This window comes from Carassius auratus, unplaced genomic scaffold (genome assembly GCF_003368295.1).
Source record: "Carassius auratus strain Wakin unplaced genomic scaffold, ASM336829v1 scaf_tig00214183_4049273_7079891, whole genome shotgun sequence".
NCBI classification, from domain to species: Eukaryota; Metazoa; Chordata; class Actinopteri; order Cypriniformes; family Cyprinidae; genus Carassius; species Carassius auratus.
Window position 1 is genome coordinate 1,194,504 of NW_020527547.1, and position 23,981 is coordinate 1,218,484.

The 23,981-nt window shown below is 37.5% G+C and overlaps 2 protein-coding genes across 7 annotated transcripts in view; one reads left to right on the forward strand and one right to left on the reverse strand.

The window, feature by feature from the left end:
- The window catches only part of LOC113091322 (ATP-binding cassette sub-family A member 2-like), a 58,101-nt gene extending 36,275 nt beyond the window's left edge, over window positions 1-21,826 (forward strand). For 3 of the 6 annotated variants that reach the window (XM_026256762.1, XM_026256763.1, XM_026256764.1), the window contains 38 exons: window positions 31-198; window positions 368-464; window positions 1,342-1,515; window positions 1,790-1,892; window positions 2,625-2,739; window positions 2,848-3,038; window positions 3,165-3,315; window positions 3,418-3,622; window positions 3,740-3,898; window positions 4,719-4,899; window positions 5,068-5,280; window positions 5,365-5,561; window positions 5,681-5,860; window positions 7,509-7,675; window positions 7,795-7,915; window positions 8,027-8,308; window positions 9,189-9,401; window positions 10,107-10,221; window positions 10,327-10,652; window positions 11,419-11,632; window positions 12,063-12,168; window positions 12,259-12,370; window positions 12,521-12,581; window positions 12,674-12,848; window positions 12,933-13,048; window positions 13,163-13,310; window positions 13,579-13,702; window positions 13,791-13,923; window positions 14,007-14,127; window positions 14,218-14,396; window positions 14,931-15,072; window positions 15,271-15,405; window positions 17,830-17,933; window positions 18,010-18,102; window positions 18,195-18,297; window positions 18,569-18,706; window positions 18,898-19,107; window positions 19,876-21,826. In XM_026256762.1, the coding sequence (XP_026112547.1) occupies window positions 31-198; window positions 368-464; window positions 1,342-1,515; window positions 1,790-1,892; window positions 2,625-2,739; window positions 2,848-3,038; window positions 3,165-3,315; window positions 3,418-3,622; window positions 3,740-3,898; window positions 4,719-4,899; window positions 5,068-5,280; window positions 5,365-5,561; window positions 5,681-5,860; window positions 7,509-7,675; window positions 7,795-7,915; window positions 8,027-8,308; window positions 9,189-9,401; window positions 10,107-10,221; window positions 10,327-10,652; window positions 11,419-11,632; window positions 12,063-12,168; window positions 12,259-12,370; window positions 12,521-12,581; window positions 12,674-12,848; window positions 12,933-13,048; window positions 13,163-13,310; window positions 13,579-13,702; window positions 13,791-13,923; window positions 14,007-14,127; window positions 14,218-14,396; window positions 14,931-15,072; window positions 15,271-15,405; window positions 17,830-17,933; window positions 18,010-18,102; window positions 18,195-18,297; window positions 18,569-18,706; window positions 18,898-19,107; window positions 19,876-19,911 (5,808 nt within the window). In that variant the 3' untranslated portion in view covers window positions 19,912-21,826. The remainder of the gene's footprint in view (window positions 1-30; window positions 199-367; window positions 465-1,341; window positions 1,516-1,789; window positions 1,893-2,624; window positions 2,740-2,847; window positions 3,039-3,164; window positions 3,316-3,417; window positions 3,623-3,739; window positions 3,899-4,718; window positions 4,900-5,067; window positions 5,281-5,364; window positions 5,562-5,680; window positions 5,861-7,508; window positions 7,676-7,794; window positions 7,916-8,026; window positions 8,309-9,188; window positions 9,402-10,106; window positions 10,222-10,326; window positions 10,653-11,418; window positions 11,633-12,062; window positions 12,169-12,258; window positions 12,371-12,520; window positions 12,582-12,673; window positions 12,849-12,932; window positions 13,049-13,162; window positions 13,311-13,578; window positions 13,703-13,790; window positions 13,924-14,006; window positions 14,128-14,217; window positions 14,397-14,930; window positions 15,073-15,270; window positions 15,406-17,829; window positions 17,934-18,009; window positions 18,103-18,194; window positions 18,298-18,568; window positions 18,707-18,897; window positions 19,108-19,875) is intronic. The other 3 variants (XM_026256765.1, XM_026256767.1, XM_026256766.1) reach the window with 2 other exon arrangements.
- Window positions 21,827-21,895: 69 nt separating this feature from the next.
- Window positions 21,896-23,963, reverse strand: LOC113091325 (protein PAXX-like). Its single transcript, XM_026256774.1, has 7 exons — window positions 23,725-23,963; window positions 23,200-23,260; window positions 23,052-23,101; window positions 22,764-22,948; window positions 22,611-22,661; window positions 22,239-22,329; window positions 21,896-22,134 (listed from the first exon to the last, which is right to left on the reverse strand). Exons 1-7 carry the CDS (start codon window positions 23,835-23,837, stop codon window positions 22,095-22,097), a joined length of 591 nt encoding a protein of 196 aa, XP_026112559.1. The 5' UTR covers window positions 23,838-23,963; the 3' UTR covers window positions 21,896-22,094.
- Between the last annotated feature and the right edge of the window lie 18 nt (window positions 23,964-23,981).

A 23,981-nucleotide genomic window follows, 5' to 3' on the forward strand; every position in this document is an offset into this window, starting at 1 on the left:
GATGACTTTTGTTTTGTCCTTATGTGGTAGTTCATTGCAGACCTGAAGAGGCACCATGAACTGCTGAACGTCTCAGACAGTGAGCTGATGAACAGTCTGCTGGAGGAGAACTTCACCCTGCCAAACACAACCACACTACTGGAGCAGCTGCACACCATCGATAATGCTGCTTGTGGCTGGACAAATTTCATGTCAAAGGTCCGGAGAACAATTCGATTTAACTAGGTCTATCTTATATATCCATACAAATAAAATAAAAACATGTGTTTTGAAGTGGAATTCGAATGAACATGAAAACAACGATTTCCTTTTTTCCTTTTAATTTCAAAATTTTTCTAAAAACTAAAGCTTATTTTAAATGCCTCAGGTCAGTGTGGATATCTTCAGAGGCTTCCCTGATGAAGAGAGCATTGTCAATTACACGCTGAACCAGGCCTACCAGGACAACGTCTCAGTCTTTGCAAGTGAGTAATCACTGGATCTCATAAAAGTTTTAGTGGAAAAAAAGTGATTGTAACATAACTAGTCAAGTTCCCTCCCAAATCTAAACAAAGGAATAAAAAAGTAGATTTTGCTTAGAAAATGAAATAACAATTAAGCCTTTTTTATGACTGATACAACTGGTTGTATACATGCTTGGATATTGGATGTGTACATATATGCACACACACACATATACAGAAACATACATAGCATAGACATACATAAACATTATAACATAGACATACATAAACAACAAACTATTTTATAATCGAAAACATTTAAAAAGAGCGAGTACAAAAAACAAAGGGCTGCAAACCCATTTGTTTCGGCCTCAGTGTTCACTGTTGGTACTCTTTTTAAAAAGTTTTCTCTCATGAAAGGGCCAGTTGAAGGAATTTTTTTTTTTTTTTTGGAGATTGCATTGGATTATTATTTTTTAGATTTCAATTTGTCCATGCCAAAGAGCACCTTCAAACATATCTTACAGAACTTCTTAGCTTATCATATTATTCCTTGTTTTTTATTAAAAATCATGCAACTGTACATTTTAGTAATATTTTTTTGTGATAATGAGAAGCATAATTGAAAATATGTTTAAATATATGCATTTGTTGGGATGAGAATTTGGGGTGATAAAATTGTCCTGAAGATATCACAATGCAATGAAGGCTTAATTTTTTATGTGAACGATTTTTCAAGTTTGGGGTGAAATATGACTCATTCACTCGGCTAATTCTTAACAAGGTTTGAGACACTGACTCATCCATTTCCCTTAAAACTACATTTTCATGATTCATTTAGCCCTTAGTCATACCTTGTTAAATGTAGCCATATGCTTAATCTGTGCTTTCTCTCTAGGTGTGATTTTCCAGACCAATAAAGATGGATCTCTGCCACCCCATGTTTTGTATAAGATTCGTCAGAACTCCAGCTTCACAGAGAAAACAAATGAAATCCGCCGAGCTTATTGGCGCCCTGGGCCGAACACGGGTGGCAAATTCTACTTCCTTTATGGTTTTGTTTGGATCCAAGGTATGATAAAAAGCAGGAATTTGTCTTTTCCAAAAAAATACAATTTGATGTTTTATTCAAAATGAAATGTGAATCTGTTTATGTATGGCTTGGTGCAACAGTCAGAAAAGTGCTGGCTTAGTGTTTCTGGACGCTGCACTTATTTAAGAGCTCAGAAAAAGCAGGAGGATCAAAGCTTTCTCACAGCGTAAAGCTGCTGTGTGTAAATTCAGCTTCAGCATGTTTACTTGATGGGGTGTTGGTTGCTGATTTTCCATGTCTCTTCCTCTTTTAGATATGATTGAGCGGGCAATCATTAACACGTTTGTGGGCCATGATGTTGTTGAGCCTGGGAACTACGTGCAGATGTTTCCCTATCCATGCTACACTAGAGACGAGTGAGACTGGTCTTTATATTTGTGTATATTTTGTGTACATTATTTTTTCCGTCTGACTGCTCATAGTCTAAAACACTGTGTCTAAGACATTGTGAATGGCAGATGTTCAGTTGCATTGCGTTAATCGCAGATGTTCAGTTGCATCACGTTAATGTGTGTTATATACATTATGGAGTGGTATCTGAATGATTTCGGAGCCAGAAAGAACACAGATGCTTATAAATAAATAAAAAAAAGCATCCCTCGCTCCAGGTATATTTGCAAAAGCTCTGCTTCCACTCTGCATTAAATTTGCAAATGACACAGCATTAGTCAGTCTTCAGGGGAAAGAAGACAATCATAAACTCATTTTAGGGCAGTTTATTTTGTGCTGTGATGCTTCTGATGCCAAGCAGATCTGGGTATATTTTTTGTGTGTGTTACTACTATTAAAGGAAAGCCCATTTAGAAAATCTTAAAGTGTAAACATTTTGGGGTTTATAGCCTTTTGTATCATTTGCATGTTTGGAGACAATACTGTGGGGAAAAGCAGCTGCAAGCAAACTTTTAGGTATACTTAAAAAAGGTAATCTAAAAACTTTCTCCTAGATCAGAATCATTCACTTTACCTCCAGGTTGCAGGCCAGTGTGTGTGTGTGTATATATATATACACACACACACACACACACACACACACACACACACACACACACATACAGGTGAGGAGTTGTAACAGGTGTTTCCATTTACAGTTTCCTGTTTGTTATCGAGCACATGATGCCTCTGTGCATGGTCATATCCTGGGTCTACTCTGTGGCCATGATGATCCAGCATATCGTAGCAGAAAAGGAGCAACGACTGAAAGAGGTTAGAGACTGAACTTTCTTTTAAAACAAACTAATCCCTTTGCTGAGAAACTTGAGAGAGATCAAGAGTGGTGCTCTGCCCTGGTTGATGCAAGCTGTTTTTCCCCAGGTGATGAAGATGATGGGCTTGAATAACGCAGTGCACTGGGTGGCCTGGTTCATCACAGGCTTTGTGCAGCTTTCGATCTCAGTGACAGCCCTCACTTTCATACTGAAATATGGCAAGGTCCTCCTCCACAGCGATCCCTTTATCATTTGGCTCTTCCTCACAGTTTATGCCGTCGCCACCATCATGTTCTGGTACCGGAGCCATAATTATTTTTACTTGCTCACTACCTGGTTTCATTTAATTTACATAGTTTTTCAACAAAGAAAAGTAGTCCAAAAGTTGTTAATGTTATGTAAATGTTCTTTCTTTTTGGGAAGTTTCCTAGTGTCTGTGTTGTACTCTAAAGCCAAACTGGCTTCAGCATGTGGAGGAATCATCTACTTTCTGAGCTATGTGCCATACATGTACGTGGCCATAAGAGAAGAGGTGGCTCATGACAAAATCACTGCCTTTGAGAAGTGTATAGCGGTATGAAGACATCCCACAGATCCTTTTCATGTTCCATTTTGATAGTCTGTTGATCTTCAGTAAACATTTCTCATAAGTGATTCTTCCTCTGTGTGTGTGCAGTCTTTAATGTCTACCACAGCATTCGGTCTGGGATCGAAGTACTTTGCACTGTATGAAGTTGCTGGGGTTGGAATCCAGTGGCGCACTATCAACCAGTCACCTGTAGAGGGCGATGACTTTAACCTCCTGCTGTCTATGGTTATGCTCACCATTGATGCCATTGTATATGGTGTGCTGACCTGGTATATAGAGGCTGTGCATCCAGGTAAGCTGCAGTGATGTCATTATTGTACAATGCAAACAGTGCCCACTGTCTTCTTGCACAGCATCAAGATTAAAGTATATGCTTTTGGTTTTTCCATAATGTTTTTTTTCCCCTCAGGAATGTATGGACTGCCCAGGCCATGGTATTTTCCCTTGCAGAAATCCTATTGGTTGGGAAGTGGCCGCATTGAGACGTGGGAGTGGCCATGGGGTGGCAGCACCAGACTGAGTGTGATGGAGGAGGACCAAGCTTGTGCTATGGAACACAGACGTTCAGGTACACTTTGTTCCATATCCATCCATCCATCCTAGAGCTGTAATCGGGCCATAAAAGTTAGGCCTGACAGGACCCGAGCCCGACAGGTTCAGCCCGAGCACGACAAGTAGCTACATTTTGATTGACAGCTTTTTAAAAGCCCAAACCCCTTTACAGCCTGACATTATTAAAATGTGAGCACACAAACAGCTCTTTGGTCTTGTGTCAAGAATGAGTCATTTATACATGTTTTAACATAATTTATTCATAACTAACGTAAACTAGACCACGTGGAAGTTGGAATAAAGTAATAAAATAAGTCCTCTGAGTCTGTAATATCGTAACATCTCAGCACTCTAAATAGGCATAGGCTTATTTAGCCTATAAATAGACCAACGCACCAATAAAAAAAAAAAAAGAGTATTTTTTAACAAATTAAATTAAAATACATTTTTAATTAAGATGGGTATTTGGCAATAACGAAATTAAGATAAAGGCTCCAACGGATTTGCTTCACCACTAGCAGCTGACATTTAATAAAAGAATAATGCCAACATTAGCGTAAATATTCTGTCCACATTATGCATTTAAGACTCAATGAATATTTATTTCTCATTTAAAAAACCTTTACTCACAGAGATTAGGCTAAGCCTACATGTTTTTGTGGAGGAGCATTATTGAATCCAACCCGTCGGGTCCCGGCAAAGATCTTCAGCTCTAATCATCCATCGTATTATCAGCAAGCACTCTTTGTTAAACTTAGCTATGTTTTGTGATTAAATGTCATTTGTTGAGATATTTTTTGGCATGTTACTAAATTTATTGTCTGTTTGTTGCTTAGAGGAAACTCGTGGAATTGAAGAAGAACCCAGTCACTTGCCGCTGGTGGTGTGCATAGACAAACTGACCAAAGTCTACAAGACGGGCAGCAAACTGGCCCTAAACAAGCTGAGTCTAAACCTGCATGAAAACCAGGTTGTCTCCTTCTTGGGACACAATGGGGCTGGCAAGACCACCACCATGTGAGTGTTAGGATATTGTGTTTCTTAATGTGTGTTAGGGTGGTTCTGGAACCATACTGTGCTTGTTATTGGCTGATAATGGCACACTACAACTGTAAAATTGGATGTATGTATGAAACTAATGTTTCCTGCAGAAAATGAATTTAGTATATAATGAATCTCTTATAGGTCTATACTCACGGGACTGTTTCCACCCACCTCTGGCTCTGCCACTATATACGGCCATGACATCCGCACAGAGATGGAGCGCATCAGGCAGAATTTGGGCATGTGTCCCCAGCACAACGTTCTGTTTGACAAGCTCAGTGTGGAGGAACACCTGTGGTTCTACTCGCGTCTGAAGGGCATGGCTGAAGAAGATATCCGGAAGGAGATGGACAAGTGGGTTTACACTCACATTTTGTTAACACTTTCTCAATTGTACCCATACCTGAGTTCATCAAGGCTGTGTGTTGGAATTCACAGGATGATAGAGGATCTCGAATTGTCTAACAAGCGTCACAGTCTGGTTCAGACTCTGTCTGGGGGGATGAAGAGGAAGTTGTCGGTGGCAATTGCGTTTGTAGGTGGGTCCCGGGCAGTGATTTTGGATGAACCCACAGCAGGAGTCGACCCGTATGCCCGCCGAGCAATCTGGGACCTCATTCTTAAATATAAACAAGGTGATCCTATCATTACTAATCAGAAAAACAATACTGTTTAAAAGTGTGGGTTTGATAATCAGTTACCAAATATATGATCAGTCCCAAACTAGAATGTGTGTGTGTGTGTGTGTGAGCAGGTCGTACCATCCTGCTCTCCACTCACCACATGGACGAGGCGGATTTGCTGGGAGACCGTATTGCCATCATCTCTCATGGCAAACTCAAGTGCTGCGGTTCCCCCCTGTTCCTCAAGAGCACATATGGAGACGGCTACAAACTTACACTTGTCAAGAAACAGAGTGACTCACACACTGCAGGTATATGTGCGGATACGCGTCTTCTCATTGGTAGACTTGCACATTTTGGCATGTTGGCATTGTGAGTTTGAGACCAGCTCACATCGTTTACCTACCTGATTCCCTATTTCCCCCAATATATATATATATATATATATATATATATATATATATATATATATATATATATATATATATATATATATATATATATATATATATATATATATATATATATATATATATAAAAATAAAAGGTTAAAAAAACACATTATTTTCCACATACTGTACATTATTGTTTCTCCTCTATGTCCCACCTTTCTGAAAAGCATACATTTTTACAAAGCTCATCGGTCTGTGATTAAAACCCATTCTAAACGAGGCATTTGTATTATCCCGTGTTGACATAATTACTGATTTTAATGACTTATACTGTCTTTAACATGTTGCGTTGCGTATCGCACAGTGTAAACAAAAACCATGTCTGCATTTGTGATCGGAGAAATGACAAACAACAAGTGCTACTTTACACCGCTCAAAACTCACTTTTGAATCATCAGTGGCAAATTCTTCAAATATCAAAAACTTACTTACAGGCTGAGAGTCAGAATAGACGGCATTTTAGTCTACTCGTTGAACTGTTCTGGAACATGTGTTGTAAATACAACTTAAGCACTGATTTTTAGTTGTGTCCACTTTTGGAAGACCAAACAAAGTAGTTTCGCTTTCACTACGGAACACAGCATCACTCACGGCGGGCTAGAGTGTGTAGACGCCGGCTTTTTTGTGAGCAAAGTTGGGCTTGAGAACGGTCCGGCCAGCAGATTCAACGAAGGAGCGGACGATGGTCTTGTGGCAACCACATGTGATGACCCAGGGCTGGACTACGCTTCGTCCACGATGAAAGCCAATGAAACAGACCCTGTCTCCGTAACACAGCGGGCGCGGCATCGACAATACTACAGCGAGAATAAAAGTTACGCCTTCTTTCGTTGCGTGAACATTTGGGCAGTGTTATGCAAATCTTCCCACATCATGATGAGAGATGTGGGGGGGTGTTAGAGTGAGCCGTTTTAAGTAGGAGTGGTTGACTCTTAACTTTTATAAAGACTATCTCTTTGGATTTGAGACTTTAGTCTTTGCAACTTTACAGATCTTCTTTATGCACCAAGAGCTTGTAACACTCCAAAGAGAAAGGAAAAATTAAAACCGCATCTTATGACCCCTTTAAATAGTAATTAAAAAAAAAACCAAGAAGAAACCTTAACACCACTAATAAAAAAGAATCTCAAATTAAAATGGAAATGGAAAATATAAAACGAAACGCTAATTTTAAATATTAATAAAAATGATAATAGTATATAAATAATACTAAAATAACATTATTGTAAATATATAAAATCATTTATCATCATTTATATATATATATATATATATATTTTACAGAGATAACCCAAAAACTACCTGTATTTTACATTGTAAAACAGATATTTACCAATATATTGAGATTTAAAAAAATTGATAAATGATTTTATATATATATGGTTCTTCTGTTCCTCATTTCATTGTCTGTTGCTTTAAAATATTAAAGAGCAGATGAAAAATCTCCTAGTTTTCTTCTGCCGTTTCATCTGCCATGACCCAACATCATGTTTCTGTTTACTCTTAGATCAGTCAAGCCAGTCTTCGATATCTCCATGTTCAGAGAGCAGAGTGACACAGTTCATCCGTCAGTACGTTGCCTCCTGTCTGCTGGTGTCTGACTCCAACACTGAGCTCTCTTATGTCCTACCTTCTGAGGCTGTCAGGAAAGGCTGTTTCGAGAGACTGTTTCAGGTACACACAAACATTTTAGACCACTGGAAAAACATAATCTGATTTCAGTAAAATCTTTATGAAATTGAATATGAGGTGTTTACTGATGCACACTTGTGTGGGGGGTGTATTTTCTTCAGGCTCTGGAACAGAGTTTGGACAGCTTGGCCTTGACCAGCTTTGGTGTGATGGACACCACGCTGGAGGAGGTCTTTCTGAAGGTATCAGAAGAAGATCTGTCACTGGAGAACAGCGATGCAGGTTTGATGGTCAGATAGATCTGCTGAAGAATGCTGTAGACATGCATGTAAAGCCGTGAAATTGTATTTATGGTTTACATTTCATATGTATCCCTATCGTTTCCTCTGTCAGATATGAAGGACTCTCCTGGTGGAGCATCAGCTGGGAAGCCTTCTAATCTGTTAGGAGGGTCGCAGTGTGAGGGGGCAACACCTGCTGCTGTGATCTGCCCAGAGGTGGAGCTCAGTAACCTGATGATGTCCTCCAGGCTCAGCCCAAGCCAAGCGTCCCTACAATCCAGTTCTTCTCTGGGCTCAATAAGAGGGGATGAAGGGGGCCTTTATTCTGACTTCTATGGAGATTATTGCCCACTATTTGACAATGGCCCGGACCCTGATTCAGCCAGTCTCAGAGGTCAGGAAAATAGCATATAGATTATTATTATTATTATTATTTAATCAAATTAATTGAATGATTATTTTATGATATTAAGACATTTATTAAATTAGACATTGTAACTGTTTCATTGTGCTGTGTGATTCCTAAAAACTGACATTCAGAAGTGATTAGAACTGATCGTTAGAAACAAACTATTAACATCGTTAACTTTTTTTGTTGATTATAAACATATAACACACATGTTATTTAGGATTTTTTTCACATTATTTCTTTCCTTATAAAAAAAAAACTGAATACAATAACGTTTATTAAATATTGTTTAATGTTTTATCCAGTAAGAGCCATAATTCTCTACTATTATTATTATTATTATTATTATTATTATTATTATTATTATTATTATTATTATTATTATATTATTTGTTTTATTATTATTATTAGCATACATTTTTATTATGGTCTGTAAGAGTTCTAAAAGGTCTAAAAAAATGAACAAAACTTATTAGACACTTAAACATGACGTAAATTGTTAATTACAGATCATTTGTATTCAATATTTGTAAACGTTTTATCAACTATTGATGATTATTTAATAATCTATTTGTATTATTATGTATTTAATTAATTAAAATGTGTAGACACTTTTCTTTATTAATAGCTCAGTTGGTAGTTTGTAAACTGTGAAGGAACAAACTAGTAAACTGCTCTTTTCATAGTTATACCTTTAAGGCTTTTAAAAAGAACATTTTGTGCATTCTAATGCTGTTTGCCACCTCTGGAAATTTAAAGAGGAAGTCTGTCACAGACAAGTGCATCTCTGAAAGTCCTGAAGGTAACAGATAAAGATAAGATGCTTACCTACCACTCAGTGTACTATATACCCTCTGTGCTCCAGATGAAGAGTCCTCTCCGGAGCGGACCATACAGGAGGGCCAGGGCAGCTTTAAGCTTGAGGGCTGGTGGCTGAAACTCCGGCAGTTTCACGGGCTGATAGTGAAAAGGTTTCACTGTGCGAAGAGAAACACCAAGGGCATTTTCTCACAGATCCTGCTGCCTGCATTCTTTGTCTGCGTGGCAATGACTGTAGCTCTATCTGTGCCTGAGATTGGTAAGAAGGACACGGAGCAGTTGAATTGTGATTGTTGTATGTGCTGTTTTCATAGATAATGTATAGGAAATAAAGATTTTTTTGTTTTTGATATACATTTCTGTTTCAAATTTTGGGATCAATAAGATCTTATACATCAAAGTATCATGGATAAATCATGATTAATATGGAACATGGATAAGGAATGTTTATTAAGCACCAAATGGGCACATTAATATGATTTCTGAAGGATCATGTGACACTGAAGACTGGAGTAATGGCTGCTGAAAATTCAGCCTTGCCATCACAAGACTAAATGACATAGTTGCTCAAATTGTAATAATTCACAATATAAATTTTTTTTTAATAAAATTTCCAAATATTTTCAAAAATTTGATTTGATCTCATAAATGCAGCCTAGTTGACACTGAAAATATTGCAAACCCCAAAATTTTTAACAGAAGTGTATACGATATACATTTTTATGTAATTATATTTCATATTAAGTATTAAATATTTTCCAAATTCAAGATACAGTACAAGCTACTAACAAAGAACCACTTATTCAAAGAACCACTCTCAATTCAACTAATCTAAAAGGCAATAACTTTTTTTTTTATATAAAATATTATATAATTGAATCAGAGCAGTGTTTATTAGTTTATGATGCAGATCTTAATTAGACCTAAGTGAAGGATGTTCTAATGGTCTCTCTTTGGCTCTTAGGTGACCTCCCTCCCCTGATTCTTTCTCCATCTCAGTATCACAACTACACACAGCCTCGTGGAAACTTCATCCCTTATGCCAATGAAGACAGGCTTCAGTTCAGGTCAGCCACAAGGTCAATGTACAGCAAAATAACACTTTTTCAATATCTACAGGCTCCTTTTGCATTATTACACAGACATTTTCGCTCTCAATCCCTATCAACCTTTCTTTGCCCTAGAAGTAAACTTTCTCCAGATGCCAGTCCACAGAGGATCGTTAACACCCTGCGTTTACCCTCTGGAGTTGGCGCGACGTGTGTATTGAAGACTCCCTTCAACAGCACTCTGGACCAACTGGCCCAATCCCTGAATCCATATGCCAACAACTCCAAAACCCTGGCAGCCCGCTACTTTGACTCTATGTGCCTGGATTCCTTCACACAGGGTGTGCCTTTGTCAAATTTTGTGCCCCCTCCACCATCTCCTGCCCCCTCAGATGACCCAGACCCACATTTTGAAGATGGTCTTTGGAACTACACTGCTGCTCCTCCCACTACTGTCCGAGGTCAGAGTTCACAGACTGGTGTATGGTTAAAAATGCTTGGGTCCGTTTCAACAAAGCTCAGCACAAAACTGATCGAATGTAGATACACCTGTACCTTCACTTTAAATTCACAATTTAAAATAACAGTTTCTTATTTTAATACATTTTAAAATATGATTAATTTCTGTGATGGCAAAGCTGAATTTTCAGCAGTCATTACTCCAGTCTGCAGTGTCACATGATCCTTCAGAAATCATTCGAATATGTAGAATTAGTGCTCAAGAAATTTTGAAAATAGTTGTAGTGCTATATAATTTTTTGTTGTTATTTTTTTACATCTTACAGCAGTGTAAGAACAATATAAATACACCACACTATAATTTATATTTCAAAATTAATATTTGGTTTAATTTAGCATTTTTAACTGAGTAAAGTTAAATGAATATAACATGATAAAACTAAATTTAATAAAAAAAAATCATCAAAAGACCAAAAATATGACTACAACAAAAGATAACATTGACTGGCAGCCAAGAGATATAAAAGAAATAAAAATTGTGATCGATACTGTAAGTTATGCACCTTTGGATATGATATTAGGAAAGACTGAAAATAACCACACACCGGCTGACTATTGCTAAAAGTAAAAAATGCATTTCCTTGCATAATGTAGATTATTCTAAAACATCCTGGGTGCCAACTCTGTCTTTTTCCATTAAGATGTGTAATATGTATTCTTCCACTCATTTGTTATTATTGCACCTCTCCCCTTGCTGTGTTCCCACAGAGATGGCAACATCTCCCCCGACTCTGCCCTTGACCATCCGGGAGCCAGTACGCTGTATCTGCTCCATGCAGGGCACAGGCTTCTCCTGCCCCAGTGGAGTCGGGGGCCGACCGCCCCTTATGAAGGTAGTAACCGGAGACATCTTGGTGGACATCACAGGTCGCAATGTGTCAGAATATCTCCTGTACACCTCTGATCGTCTCAGATTACACAGGTAATCTTCTGGAAGGCATTTTTTGAGTGAATTTCCTAATTGTTTGAATTCATTTCATAATTCATAAGTAACATAGCAGCCAAGATGGCTGTTTTTCTACTGTACCTTTAAGATTTTATATAAAAAGTCTTGCATGTGAAATGCTTACTCTGAATTTGTGGGTCTGCTGCCAAGTTCAATAAAGTTTTTTAAGGAGCATCTTTGCAATGCCAGCAAAGTGATGGAGCAGACCAATTTGCTGAATACTGAATATTTTGTAGTCCGAGCCAGAGTTAAACAGATTATCAAAATAGAAAAGAATCTATGTTGATTTTGTTTCAACCCATTGATTTTTAATCAATAAGTGGGATAAGGGTAAAATCAATAAGGGAAAAAATTATTATTAATTTTTTTTTTTAACAAGAGCTCAAAAACTTGTCTTATCCTGTAGATATGGAGGCTTTACTGTAGGAAACATTCAGAAATCTGTCCCAGCATCCTTTGGGAGAAAAACTCCACCCATGGTGCGCAAAATAGCAGTGAGGCGATCCTCACAGGCGAGTCAGAGCATCCTTACTCTTTATAGCTGATATGTTGTTTTAGCTAATATTTCGTCCCAAGTTTAATGTTTTTGTCTTCCTCTACAGGTGCTTTACAATAACAAAGGGTATCATAGCATGCCCACTTACCTAAATGTCCTGAACAATGCCATCCTCAGAGCCAATCTGCCCAGTAGTAAAGGAAACCCTGCTGCATATGGTGAGTCTGAATTAGCTGTAGGAAACACTGACTGAAAACTTTGATTGACTATGTCTTTACTCTATAACTGTGCACTTTTCATATTCATTCTATCATTTTCGTTCAGGAAAGATTGTTTAATTGCAGTAAAAATACTGTTTGTGTTCACAGGCATCACAGTGACCAATCATCCAATGAACAGAACCAGTGCCAGTCTTTCTTTGGATTATCTGTAAGTCCTACTCTCCTCTCTTCTTCCCGTTCCAACGCTCGAGTGCTCATAGCTTATTTCTGATTTCATATCCGCTCTTCATCTTCTTCTAGGCTCCAGGGCACTGATGTGGTTATTGCCATCTTCATCATAGTAGCCATGTCCTTTGTGCCAGCAAGCTTCGTGGTCTTCCTGGTAGCAGAAAAATCCACCAAAGCCAAACACCTGCAGTTTGTCAGCGGATGTGACCCTGTCACTTACTGGCTAGCAAACTACATATGGGACATGGTAAGATGAAGGAGAGACTATGTAGGATTTAGTGAGGGCTAAAAAAAATGTTCATACAGATTTCTTTTGTCCTGTCTTCGCTAGCTGAACTACCTGGTTCCAGCAACGTGCTGTGTCCTCATTTTGTTTGTATTTGACCTTCCTGCGTACACCTCACCTACAAATTTCCCAGCAGTGCTCTCTCTCTTCCTCCTTTATGGGTAAGCTCTTTCTGTATGAAGACTCAATCAGACAGTGTTACAGTAACTACAGTTTTTTTTTTCTTCAGGACTTAAAATGCCACATAAAATGTGACTTTCGCTCTCTCTTTCTAGCTGGTCTATAACCCCCATTATGTATCCGGCCTCTTTCTGGTTTGAGGTGCCCAGCACAGCTTATGTTTTCCTCATAGTCATCAATCTCTTCATTGGCATAACAGCCACGGTGGCCACTTTCCTTCTACAGCTGTTCGAACGTGACAAGGTAGGTCAGACAGAGAAGGTTTAATGTGTATAAACAGGGATTTTTTTTAGGTAACTAATTTACCTTTATAACTATAGGGGAGCTACAAATATACTACTGTATACATTTATTTGCAAATGTATTTTTCGATGTTTTATTTTGATGATTTGATGCTCTATTAAAGAAATGATTTCAATGATGGCCTGTCCCACATCAGTGTTCTTGATCTTTTCGACTGTATCCAATTTTATCCCTGATATACTTTTTATTTTTATGTTTTACCTCACAGGATCTGAAGTTGGTAAACAGCTATTTGAAGTCCTGTTTTCTCATCTTTCCTAACTATAACCTTGGTCATGGATTGATGGAGATGGCCTATAATGAGTATATCAATGAGTATTACGCCAAGATCGGTGTGTTTATGTGTTCTCCATCTCAAGGCCCTGTTGATGAGTGTTCTTTGCTCTTTTCAGATGGTTAAATGCATTTTCTTCCCTGCAGGCCAGTTTGATAAGGTGAAGTCTCCATTTGAATGGGACATTGTGACACGGGGACTGGTGGCCATGACCATTGAGGGTTTCGTTGGCTTTCTCATTACAATTCTATGCCAGTACAACTTCCTCAGGAAAGCCCAGTGAGTGGGATATTGTATACAGTTTGTGTGTGAGCGATTCAAATGAAAGTGTTCTAAAGGTCACCGTTTTCATCTGGTTGAAGGAGGATGCCTGTCAACAGTCAGCCAGTTGAGGATGATGATGTTGATGTGGCCTGTGAGAGACGCCGAGTGCTGAGGGGAGACGCTGACAGTGACATGCTGAAGATCGACAACCTAACCAAGGTCAGACACTCCATGACATTTGAAGACTTTAGCTTAACCCCGTCTGTCTGAGCTGAACGCATGATCCTCAGAGCTTGTGTTTCCTCACAGGTGTACAAGTCTCGCAAGATGGGCCGGATCCTGGCGGTGGACCGCTTGTGTCTGGGGGTCCGTCCTGGGGAATGCTTCGGGCTGCTGGGAGTGAACGGGGCAGGGAAGACCACCACCTTCAAAATGCTGACAGGAGATGAGAGCACAACAGGGGGAGAGGCCTTTATTCAGGAACACAGGTGCTGAAATCTTTCTTCTTCACTATATATAAAATTAAGTAAATTATTTTTTATTGACTTTTTGTAAGGAAGATTTGATGATAGCATGTTGCTTTGTCAATGACTCTATTCATTAATTTTTCATTGCTGAAAATACAAAGTAATTTTTGGCAGAATGTAGAGTAAATCTTGAAATAGGTTTATTGTTTTTACCCTACTTGTAATTCTTAAAGCATAAACCTCCACCAAATGTTAATAAATAAGCACAATCTTATGCTATTTAGTTTTATTTAGGAGATTTAGCTGTTATATGTTGCTATGCTAACAACACTACTGATTATTTTTCAGTGTTAAAAATACAAGGTATTTTTCGACAGAATATAGAATATGTTTTGAGTTAAAGTGATTGTTTTTTTACACTATTGGTAATTTTATTAACCATACATTTGTGTTGTTTATTTAAAGCGTCTTTATATTTCCTTGTTGTTCTTTATTTTGTGTATATACTGCTAATGTGAATGGCTTGGTCAGTACGAGTCTCTCGTTGTCCTGCAGTATCTTGCGGGAGGTTTTACACGTGCAGCAGAGCATCGGTTACTGTCCTCAGTTTGACGCTCTGTTTGATGACCTGACTGCTCGAGAACATCTGGAGCTGTACACACGCCTCCGCGGCATCCCCTGGAAAGATGAGGAACGGGTGAGCACACTCTGTGAAGTCACAAGGCATTCTGTAAAAATGCACTTATCAGTGATAGTCGAGTGTGGATAAGAGCTCCTGAAAGCTCTCTTGAAATCAGTTTTGAAAAAGTGCAAAAGCACTTAGCAATCTATAATTGAAATTCATTGCTCTTGCTGTTAAAAATAAAATATCAAATTGTTATGTCTCGCTCTGAAGGTGGTTCAGTGGGCTCTGGAGAAGTTGGAGTTGTCCAAGTATGCTGACAAACCTGCTGGCACCTACAGTGGAGGCAACAAACGGAAACTCTCCACAGCTATTGCTCTGATTGGATACCCCTCACTCATCTTTCTGGTTAGATCTGCCTGTCACACTTTTCTATGGAGCCAGAAGAATCTCAATAAAGATAAATGCACACACTACATTCACATATGCACACACAGGATCCATACATGCACACAAATAATTCATAAATACACACACAGGATACACAAATGCACACAAAATTCACAAATGCACACACAAAATTTAAAAAGCACAGAAGATTCACAAATGCATACAAAATTCAGAAATGCACACAAAATTCAGAAATACACACACAATTCAGAAATGCAAACAACATTTACAAATGCACTCAAGATTCACAAATGCACAGGACAAGATTCAGAAATGTATTTCTGATGCACACACACATATATCTTGATTTACAAACTGCTTGCGGTCTGTGAACTTCACTGCATTTGTGTGTGAATTTTGAGACTCCCTTGACTTGACTCAACACACAAATGCCTTTTTTTAAACAGGGAATGATCAGCAACCAATCAGATATCTCCCTTGTTTTAGCCAATCACAAGAATGCACCCCACGTGGGGGATTGTTTACTTATAAGCCAATCAGCGAACAACTCACTTTCCTCAGCGAACGACTCACTTACCTCACACAGCCGGCGACTCACTTTGCGCAGCCAGCGACCCACTTTGCGCAGCGAACGACTCACTTTCCTCACGAGTCACGCAGCGAACGACTCACTTTCCTCACGAGTCACGCAGCGAACGACTCACTTTCCTCACCCAGCGAGCGACTCACTTTCCTCACGAGTCACGCAGCGAGCGACTCACTTTCCTCAGCGAACGATTCACTTTCCTCAGGAGTCACGCAGCGAACGACTCACTTTCCTCACCCAGCGAGCGACTCACTTTCCTCAGCGAACGATTCCTCAAGCAGCGAAGTTGAGCGAACGATTCACTTTCCTCACGCAGCGATCAACTCACTTTCCTAAGCGAACGACAGCCGCAGACCCACTTTTCGAAGCCAGAGAGTATGGAGCCAGAAGAGTCTCAATAAAGATAAATGCACACACTACAGTCACATATGCACACATAGGATTCATACATGCACACACATAATTCATAAATACACACACAGGATACACAAATGCACACAAAATTCACAAATGCACACACAAAATTTAAAAAGCACAGAAGATTCACAAATGCATAAAAAATTCAGAAATGCACACAAAATTCAGAAATACACACACAATTTAGAAATGCAAACAACATTTACAAATGCACTCAAGATTCACAAATGCACAGGACAAGATTCAGAAATGTATTTCTGATGCACACACACATATATCTTGATTTACAAACTGCTTGCGGTCTGTGAACTTCACTGCATTTGTGTGTGAATTTTGAGACTCCCCTGACTTGGCTCGACACACAAATGCCTTTTTTTAAACAGGGAATGATCTGCAACCAATCAGATATCCTGTGTGTGCATATGTGAATGTAGTGTGTGCATTTATCTTTATTGAGACTCTTCTGGCTCCATAAGAGAGCCACTTTCCTCTCGCAGCGGACCACTGACTCTCTCTTCATGTAGGGATTGAATATTATAATTAAAGTGACTTCTATATTGCATCCAAAAGAATATTTAGATATATTTAAATATTCAAAAGGTTTAAACATTTTTTTTTTACTTTCATTAAAATATTTAAATAAAATGAAATAATTGCCTATTGCAAATTTATGAATCCATGGTTAACTTTTTTTTCTGCAGTCACTGGGCTATATGTATTGAGACATTTTTTAATTTATATTTTGTAAAAAATAATTAAAAATAAACCTGAATTGTAATCTAAACATCTGTATTTTCATACAATTTAATTCAATTGCTGTGTGAACACGTTCATGTGATTGGCTTATAAGTAAACAATCCCCCCCACATGGGGTGCATTCTTGTGATTGGCTAAAAGAAGGCAGATATCTGATTGGTTGCTGATCATTCCCTGTTTAAAAAAAAAGCATTTGTGTGCAGTGAAGTTCACAGACCGCAAGCAGTTTGTAAATCAAGATATATGTGTGTGTGCATCAGAAATACATTTCTGAATCTTGTCCTGTGCATTTGTGAATCTTGTTCTGTGCATTTGTGAATCTTGAGTGCATTTGTAAAGGTTGTTTGCATTTCTGAATTGTGTGTGTATTTCTGATTTTTGTGTGCATTTCTGAATTTTGTATGCATTTGTGAATCTTCTGTGCTTTTTAAATTTTGTGTGTGCATTTGTGAATTTTGTGTGCATTTGTGTATCCTGTGTGTGTATTTATGAATCATGTGTGTGCATCTATGAATCCTGTGTGTGCATATGTGACTGTAGTGTGTGCATTTATCTTTATTGAGACTCTTCTGGCTCCATACTTTTCTTTCATCCTGTTCCACACACACTGCTGCAAAACAAAATCATTTTTACATGTCCTTGTCTGTTGTTTATCATTATAGGATGAACCCACCACAGGCATGGACCCAAAGGCTCGTCGCTTCTTATGGAATCTGATTCTTGACATCATCAAGACCGGACGCTCTGTGGTGTTGACATCACACAGGTGTGGTAACTATATAAATCTTGTTTTCTGTTTAATTATTTGAATAGCACTGATATAATAATGTATTTGTTTGCAGTATGGAGGAGTGTGAAGCCTTGTGTACGAGACTGGGCATCATGGTTAACGGCAGGTTCAAGTGTCTGGGTAGCATCCAGCATCTCAAAAACAGGTTTGAAAAGTCTCCGCCACTAAAATGTGTGACGCAGGAGTGCAGTGTTCCTATAAAATGTTAATTCACTTTTCTTTTCTCTTTTTTTTCAGATTTGGGGATGGATACATGATAACAGTACGAACTAAGAACACCGCTAACATCAAGGAAGTGATCCGGTTTTTCAACAGGAATTTTCCAGAGGCCGTCCTAAAGGTACGTTTAAGGACAAGAGTTTGACTGGAAATGTAGATTACATATTTGCTGCGCATCAGCTCAGATTCCTCCAAAACAGATGGCCATAGTACATTTATGTTGTCAGTTTGGATTGTAATATATAAGATGATGAGTTTTCAAAGATGCAAGCAGCTCTCGCAAGGTGTTTTTTGTGCAGTGCTGACAAAACTAAGTGTACATGGGAGTATATTTTGAGCTTGCTTCACTTGCAGTTAAAAATGGTAAACTTCTGCATATTCTTTCACACAAGGAGAGGCACCACACAAAGATTCAGTACCAGCTGAAGTCCGAGAACATCTCTCTGGCTCAGGTCTTCAGCAGAATGGAGCAGGTGGTGGAGGTGCTGAGCATCGAAGATTATTCTGTCAGCCAGACCACTTTAGACAACGTAAGTATACATCAGTGACTTGAAGCATGTCATTATTAAAAGTGAATATTAGTTTACTTGGCTGAAATTACATTGAGTGATTCAGTTGGTCAAAATCTAAACGATTAACTAAATGTATGAAATATGAATCCAAAGAGTACATACTGTAACAAGGAAAAGTAGTCATTTCTTCCTGTATGTTATTTTCTTAGGTCTTTGTCAACTTTGCAAAAAAGCAAAGTGATAACTTAGAACAGCAAGAAAGTTCTCCATCTAGTGCTGGTCAGTCACCACTGCAGCGTCTGCTCAGCATCCTCAGGCCTGGTCCTACTAACACAGAACTCAACGCCCTCGTAAGTGAAGAGCCAGAAGAACTTGAGACTGATGATGATGAAGGGCTGATCAGCTTTGAGGAAGAGAGGGTAAGACTTGGGACACAGGCACATAAAAACTACATTTCGGTTGATTAGATAATTCAATTAAATCAGCTTGGCACGGTCTGCATAAGACTCTTACTCTTAATACCAACCCACTTGAGTTATGATTTATAAAGACATCTATTATTAGAAAGCTTTATTTTATATATAAAAAAAAGATTGAACATATCAAGTGAGCTGCTTATGGATTTAGAATCAGGCTGTGGCAGTAAAAAAAAAGTTAAGTGAATAAAAAATGGATTCAAATTTTTAATGCATCTCACAAGTTAACATTAACTTTTGCAAAACAATGGAAGACAAAAATAGGGCAAGATAAATATATATACTACATACTAAAAATACTACACTACAGTTCAAAGGTTAAGAGATTTTTCTTTTATGTTTTTGAAAGGAGATTCTTGTCCTCACTAAGGCTTCTTTTATTTGATCAAAAATAAATGAATACATAACAATAAATCCATAATATTATTAAAATTTTAAATAAATGTTTTCTATTGTATTATATTTTGAAATGTAATTTATTCCTAAAATGAATTCCCAGCTGCCATTACTCCCGATTTCAATTTCACAACATCCTTAAATCATTCTAATTCTAATTATACGCTGCTCAAGAAATATGTTGTATGGTTTTGCTGCTTTCTTTCAGGATTCTTGGATGAGTAAGAAGTTCAAAAGAACAGCAATTATTACAAGACTATTAAACAACCTTATTTCAAATATTTCTCTAATCATTTTCATTCTGCTTTCTCACAGGTGCAGTTGTCTTTTAATACAGACACTCTGTGCTGAAACATCTGTTCATATCACAGCCGGAGAGATAGTAAAAAAAATGTGTCTGTATGGTGAAAGACATTAGTGTGTTTTTTCTAGCTGGAGAGGATCCATCTCTTTGGCCCAGTGAGAGGATTGTTCTTGTTTCCATTTGCACTTCAGGAGAGAATGGCTCTTCTGGGAACTCTAAACAGAGATGCGGACACAGTCGGTGCCTGAACTCGACTGGGCCTGAGAGGTACTCCGTCCACGGCCTCCCCTCCTGTGTTTCGGAGATGATGGTTTATGGAATCATGTATTACTGTACTTTATATTCAAGCCTGCTGGATGGGAATCAAAGAGAATGTATTTCTTAGATACGACCCGGCCGTGTGGTTTATTTTGATATCTCTCGAAACTTAAATATGGTCATACTATCTTTAAACTGATCACATGTTGAATTGTTTTAACTGTAGTGTTGCATAATCATCCCTCAAAGAATAGGACTTTGCCTTTGCAACTTGTTCTTTCTATGACTGTTTATCCTCACGTTGAGTTCAAACCAATCTTTTTTTCTGTACTCGGACCTACTTTGTTTATTTGTACCTGCATCGGGTGAGCATGCTATAAAAGACAAGCCTGTTGTGTTGTGGGTTGAAGAAATTTTACTATGCTTACATGTGTTGAACAGACCTGTTGTTCTTGTTGAAAAATGCAAATTTACCTGTGCACCTTTATTAAAAATGTTAAATCGGACATTCAATAGTGAATGGCTTGTGACCGATCCAAAGGCCTTTAGTGGAACCGGACTGAACCAGCCCTGCTATGGAGATGTTTATAGTCTTGTAATTGAATGTAAATGGCATACTTTTTTTTTTTTTTTTTTTTTTTTTGATTGGTTGAATTCTGAAATTAATTTGACGTTCGTCTCTGTGGTAAATTTCTGTTGCATTGTTGCTAATGGTTAAAAGCTGCATAAAACCAGATGTCATTAGAAATATTCATAATAATTGTCGTGCTATCACTGTGAAGCCAAAGGTGAACTCTGAGTCACTGTTATAACAGATAGACAGAAATCAGGTCATTGCTCTTGATTATTGTATTTATGAGAACCCTTGAAATGTTTCATGAATAGCAGGAGGTTTTGACTCTGTTGTTTGCACTGTAATGTAATACAAGTGTAAATGTTGGATTTTTTTTTTGGTCTGAAATTAGTCGATTATATTTTTTGTTTGAAATTAAATTCTCCTTCATGTCAGCGATGTTGATGATGGTTAGGTCCTATCGCTCAGTGAAAGTCTAACCGTGCTTATTCTTGGACTCTTGCACAGCTGTCGGCACTTAATTATAAAATGGTCTTATTTTTCTGACATTGCTGCATAAAAGAGTACGATCTATATTTTTGAGCTCAAAGAGAGGAAAGCATTTTCCTGTATGATGTCCAAAGGGAAATGAAGCATAGTTTTTGAAACGTGTAAATGAATTGTGACCAGCTATGTGAAAACTGACCTAATGAACACTTATTTACACAATGATCAGAAGTCTTGCTTTGATTATTAAGGCATCTGGGCCACTTAGACACCTCAACAGCCTAACTAAAGATCAGTGCAAGCTGCTTTTCACTTTGGAAATTTACAGTGCAGTGATTTAAGACACCAGCAAACATGAGTGTGGTTCTGTATCATATAAGATAGCTTTATGGATAAGGGGGTGATTTAGTTTTATCTTTCTAGTCAGTGCTTTGGAATGTTATTTCAGTACATGTGAATATGATTCAATATTTATGAATGTTATTATTATTTTTTCATCCAGTAATACCGATGTTCAGGTGGATTCCCTTGTAACAAGATTGACTGGACCTTTTCAGCTTGTTTTCAATTGCTTTTAACTGTGGTGAACTGATGTTTTTCATATTAACAGGGAGAAAAGAGAATCAATAAATTGTTAAATTGAATTTCTGACTGTTTATATTATATTTATTATTTGAGCCTACTGATTTAAATAATTTCGGTGAACAAGATTATTTAAAAATAAAATTTTTATTAGCAAAAATCTCAGAAAGGAAAAAAATTAAGAAATCATTTAGCAATGTTATTCAATAAAACCTCAAACGGATACATGATGTAAAACAGCTCATATTGTGATTTGTGTGCGAGTTGCATTTTAAAAACAGATAGTGTTGAGTTGGTTAAAAAGCTACAGTTCATGTGGTTGTGTTGACATCATTCATCGTCAAAGGCCACACCTGTTGCAGGTTTCTTTCTGTAAAATAAACAGAAATGGTCAGTAAACAGAATATCCTATGAAAGGTGTTGGCAGATTTTTGTTTATTTATTCTGGAATGTAAAGTCAATAAAAATATTCACCTTTTGGTTCCTGGGTTGATGAGAGAATCCCCAGGAAGACGTTTTCTAACTGCTACTACTGGACCCTTATGCTGTTTCCTAGGTTCAAATTCTAAAAAAAAAAAAACATGTCATCACTCATTTTTAAATGAGCTTAAGTAATTTTTTACTTGTGATATAACTGATGTACAGTATACAGCTGGTACTTCTGCTGTAATAAAATAAACTTAAAAAAAACTCAAAAATATAATGTCATGGGGTTTTAGCATTTTAAATAAGAATGTTAATATAAGAAAATAATTGTAAGACTTCTTAGGCTCCCTGGATGTTTAAACCAGTGATTTAAATCCATTTGACAACTAACAAGCTTAAAAAGGTGCTGCCTTAACTTACCAGTACTCCTCTTCTGAGGGCTATTGACTGGATTAAATGAGGATGTAGAACCTAAAAATGATAAAACAGTGAACATTTCGAAAAGCAGGGTTTTGTTACTGAAAATGTGAAAAAAAAATAGTGAGTATAATAATTGAAAACATCTTTGCTTGCCTTGACTTTCTAGCTGTTGCAGGCTGTCTGCCATTTTAAAAAGCAGATCCTTGACTTCTGTCTTTCCCTCCGAGTCAGTGAGTTTTGACAGGGACAGACTGAGGTCTGTGGGCTCCGCTCCTAAATGCAGCACGGCACTGTCCTCCTGCAGCTTCACAAATGCTCTGCCAGCTTTGCACGCACATCTGTCCACATACACAAGAGATGGTTCTCAGAGAGGACACAAGATCTTGTCAACCAAGAAATCAGGTTATTGATTTATTAATTGCTCATCAAGTTGCCACTCACTTGAGTTTGAAGGTATAATCCTCTGTGGATTTTAATGAAAACTTCTTAAACTGTAAAGAAATAAAAGCAGTGTATGATTGTTATAAAAGAAGAATATCTGTCATACAGAAAGACTCCATTAAAAAAATTACAAATAAAAACTCCTTACAAGCTGAGACAAATTCTCCTCTGAAAGACATGTTTTCCAGACATCTTCACCATTGGTAAATCTACAGGATTTAGGACATCATGAGATATATATAAAAAATAATTACCGAAATATATCATTTATATAAATAATTATATACCGAAAATAAAACTGAAATAAAATAAAACAAAATTGTAAGATAAAAAAGTCTTAGCAACCACGTAAAGTAAGTTTAAGTTGAACTACTATAATTACAAAAAATAAAAATGAAATTAAAGCTAAATGTTAATATTTTAAATAATAATCAATTACAAAAACGCGTAAAAATACTAAAATTAAAAAATATTAAAACATCAATAAAACATTATACCGTATGTAAATACTATAGCAGTATGTTCTACTAAAATAACCGTGGTGCAATTAACCTGAATTTATAATAATTACACAAAAAATAAAACATGTAGACTATGTATTATTTAAAGTAGTTTTAGATGGAGTATAGCACATCAAACTGCTGTCACTGTTTGACATTTCCTGTCTACTCACCCTATGCTTAGGTCTCCTGATGATCGCTTCTGCGTAAAAAACACATACTTGGACAGATCGTTTTTATCCAGCAATGTGCAAAGGACAGATTTGGACTCGGAGTTTTGTTCCATACTGATTTAACGTAAAATTACATAAAAACTTAAAACCCGCATGCTTCTCAGTCAGGAACCGCTCATCATAAACAGCAAGATCGCGATTTAAACGCTCAGCCAGTCAGACTTCAGCCACCCGGAAGTTCCTACGCCATTCACGTC

Coding starts and splice junctions, on each gene's coding strand:
- LOC113091325 (XM_026256774.1), bottom strand. CDS start 23,837: ATGGAACAAAACTCCGAGTCCAAATCTGTCCTTTGCACATTGCTGGAT. Junction 23,261..23,724: donor TCAGGAGACCTAAGCATAGG/GTGAGTAGACAG, acceptor TAAATCCTGTAG/ATTTACCAATGGTGAAGATG. Junction 22,662..22,763: donor GCAACAGCTAGAAAGTCAAG/GCAAGCAAAGAT, acceptor TATCATTTTTAG/GTTCTACATCCTCATTTAAT.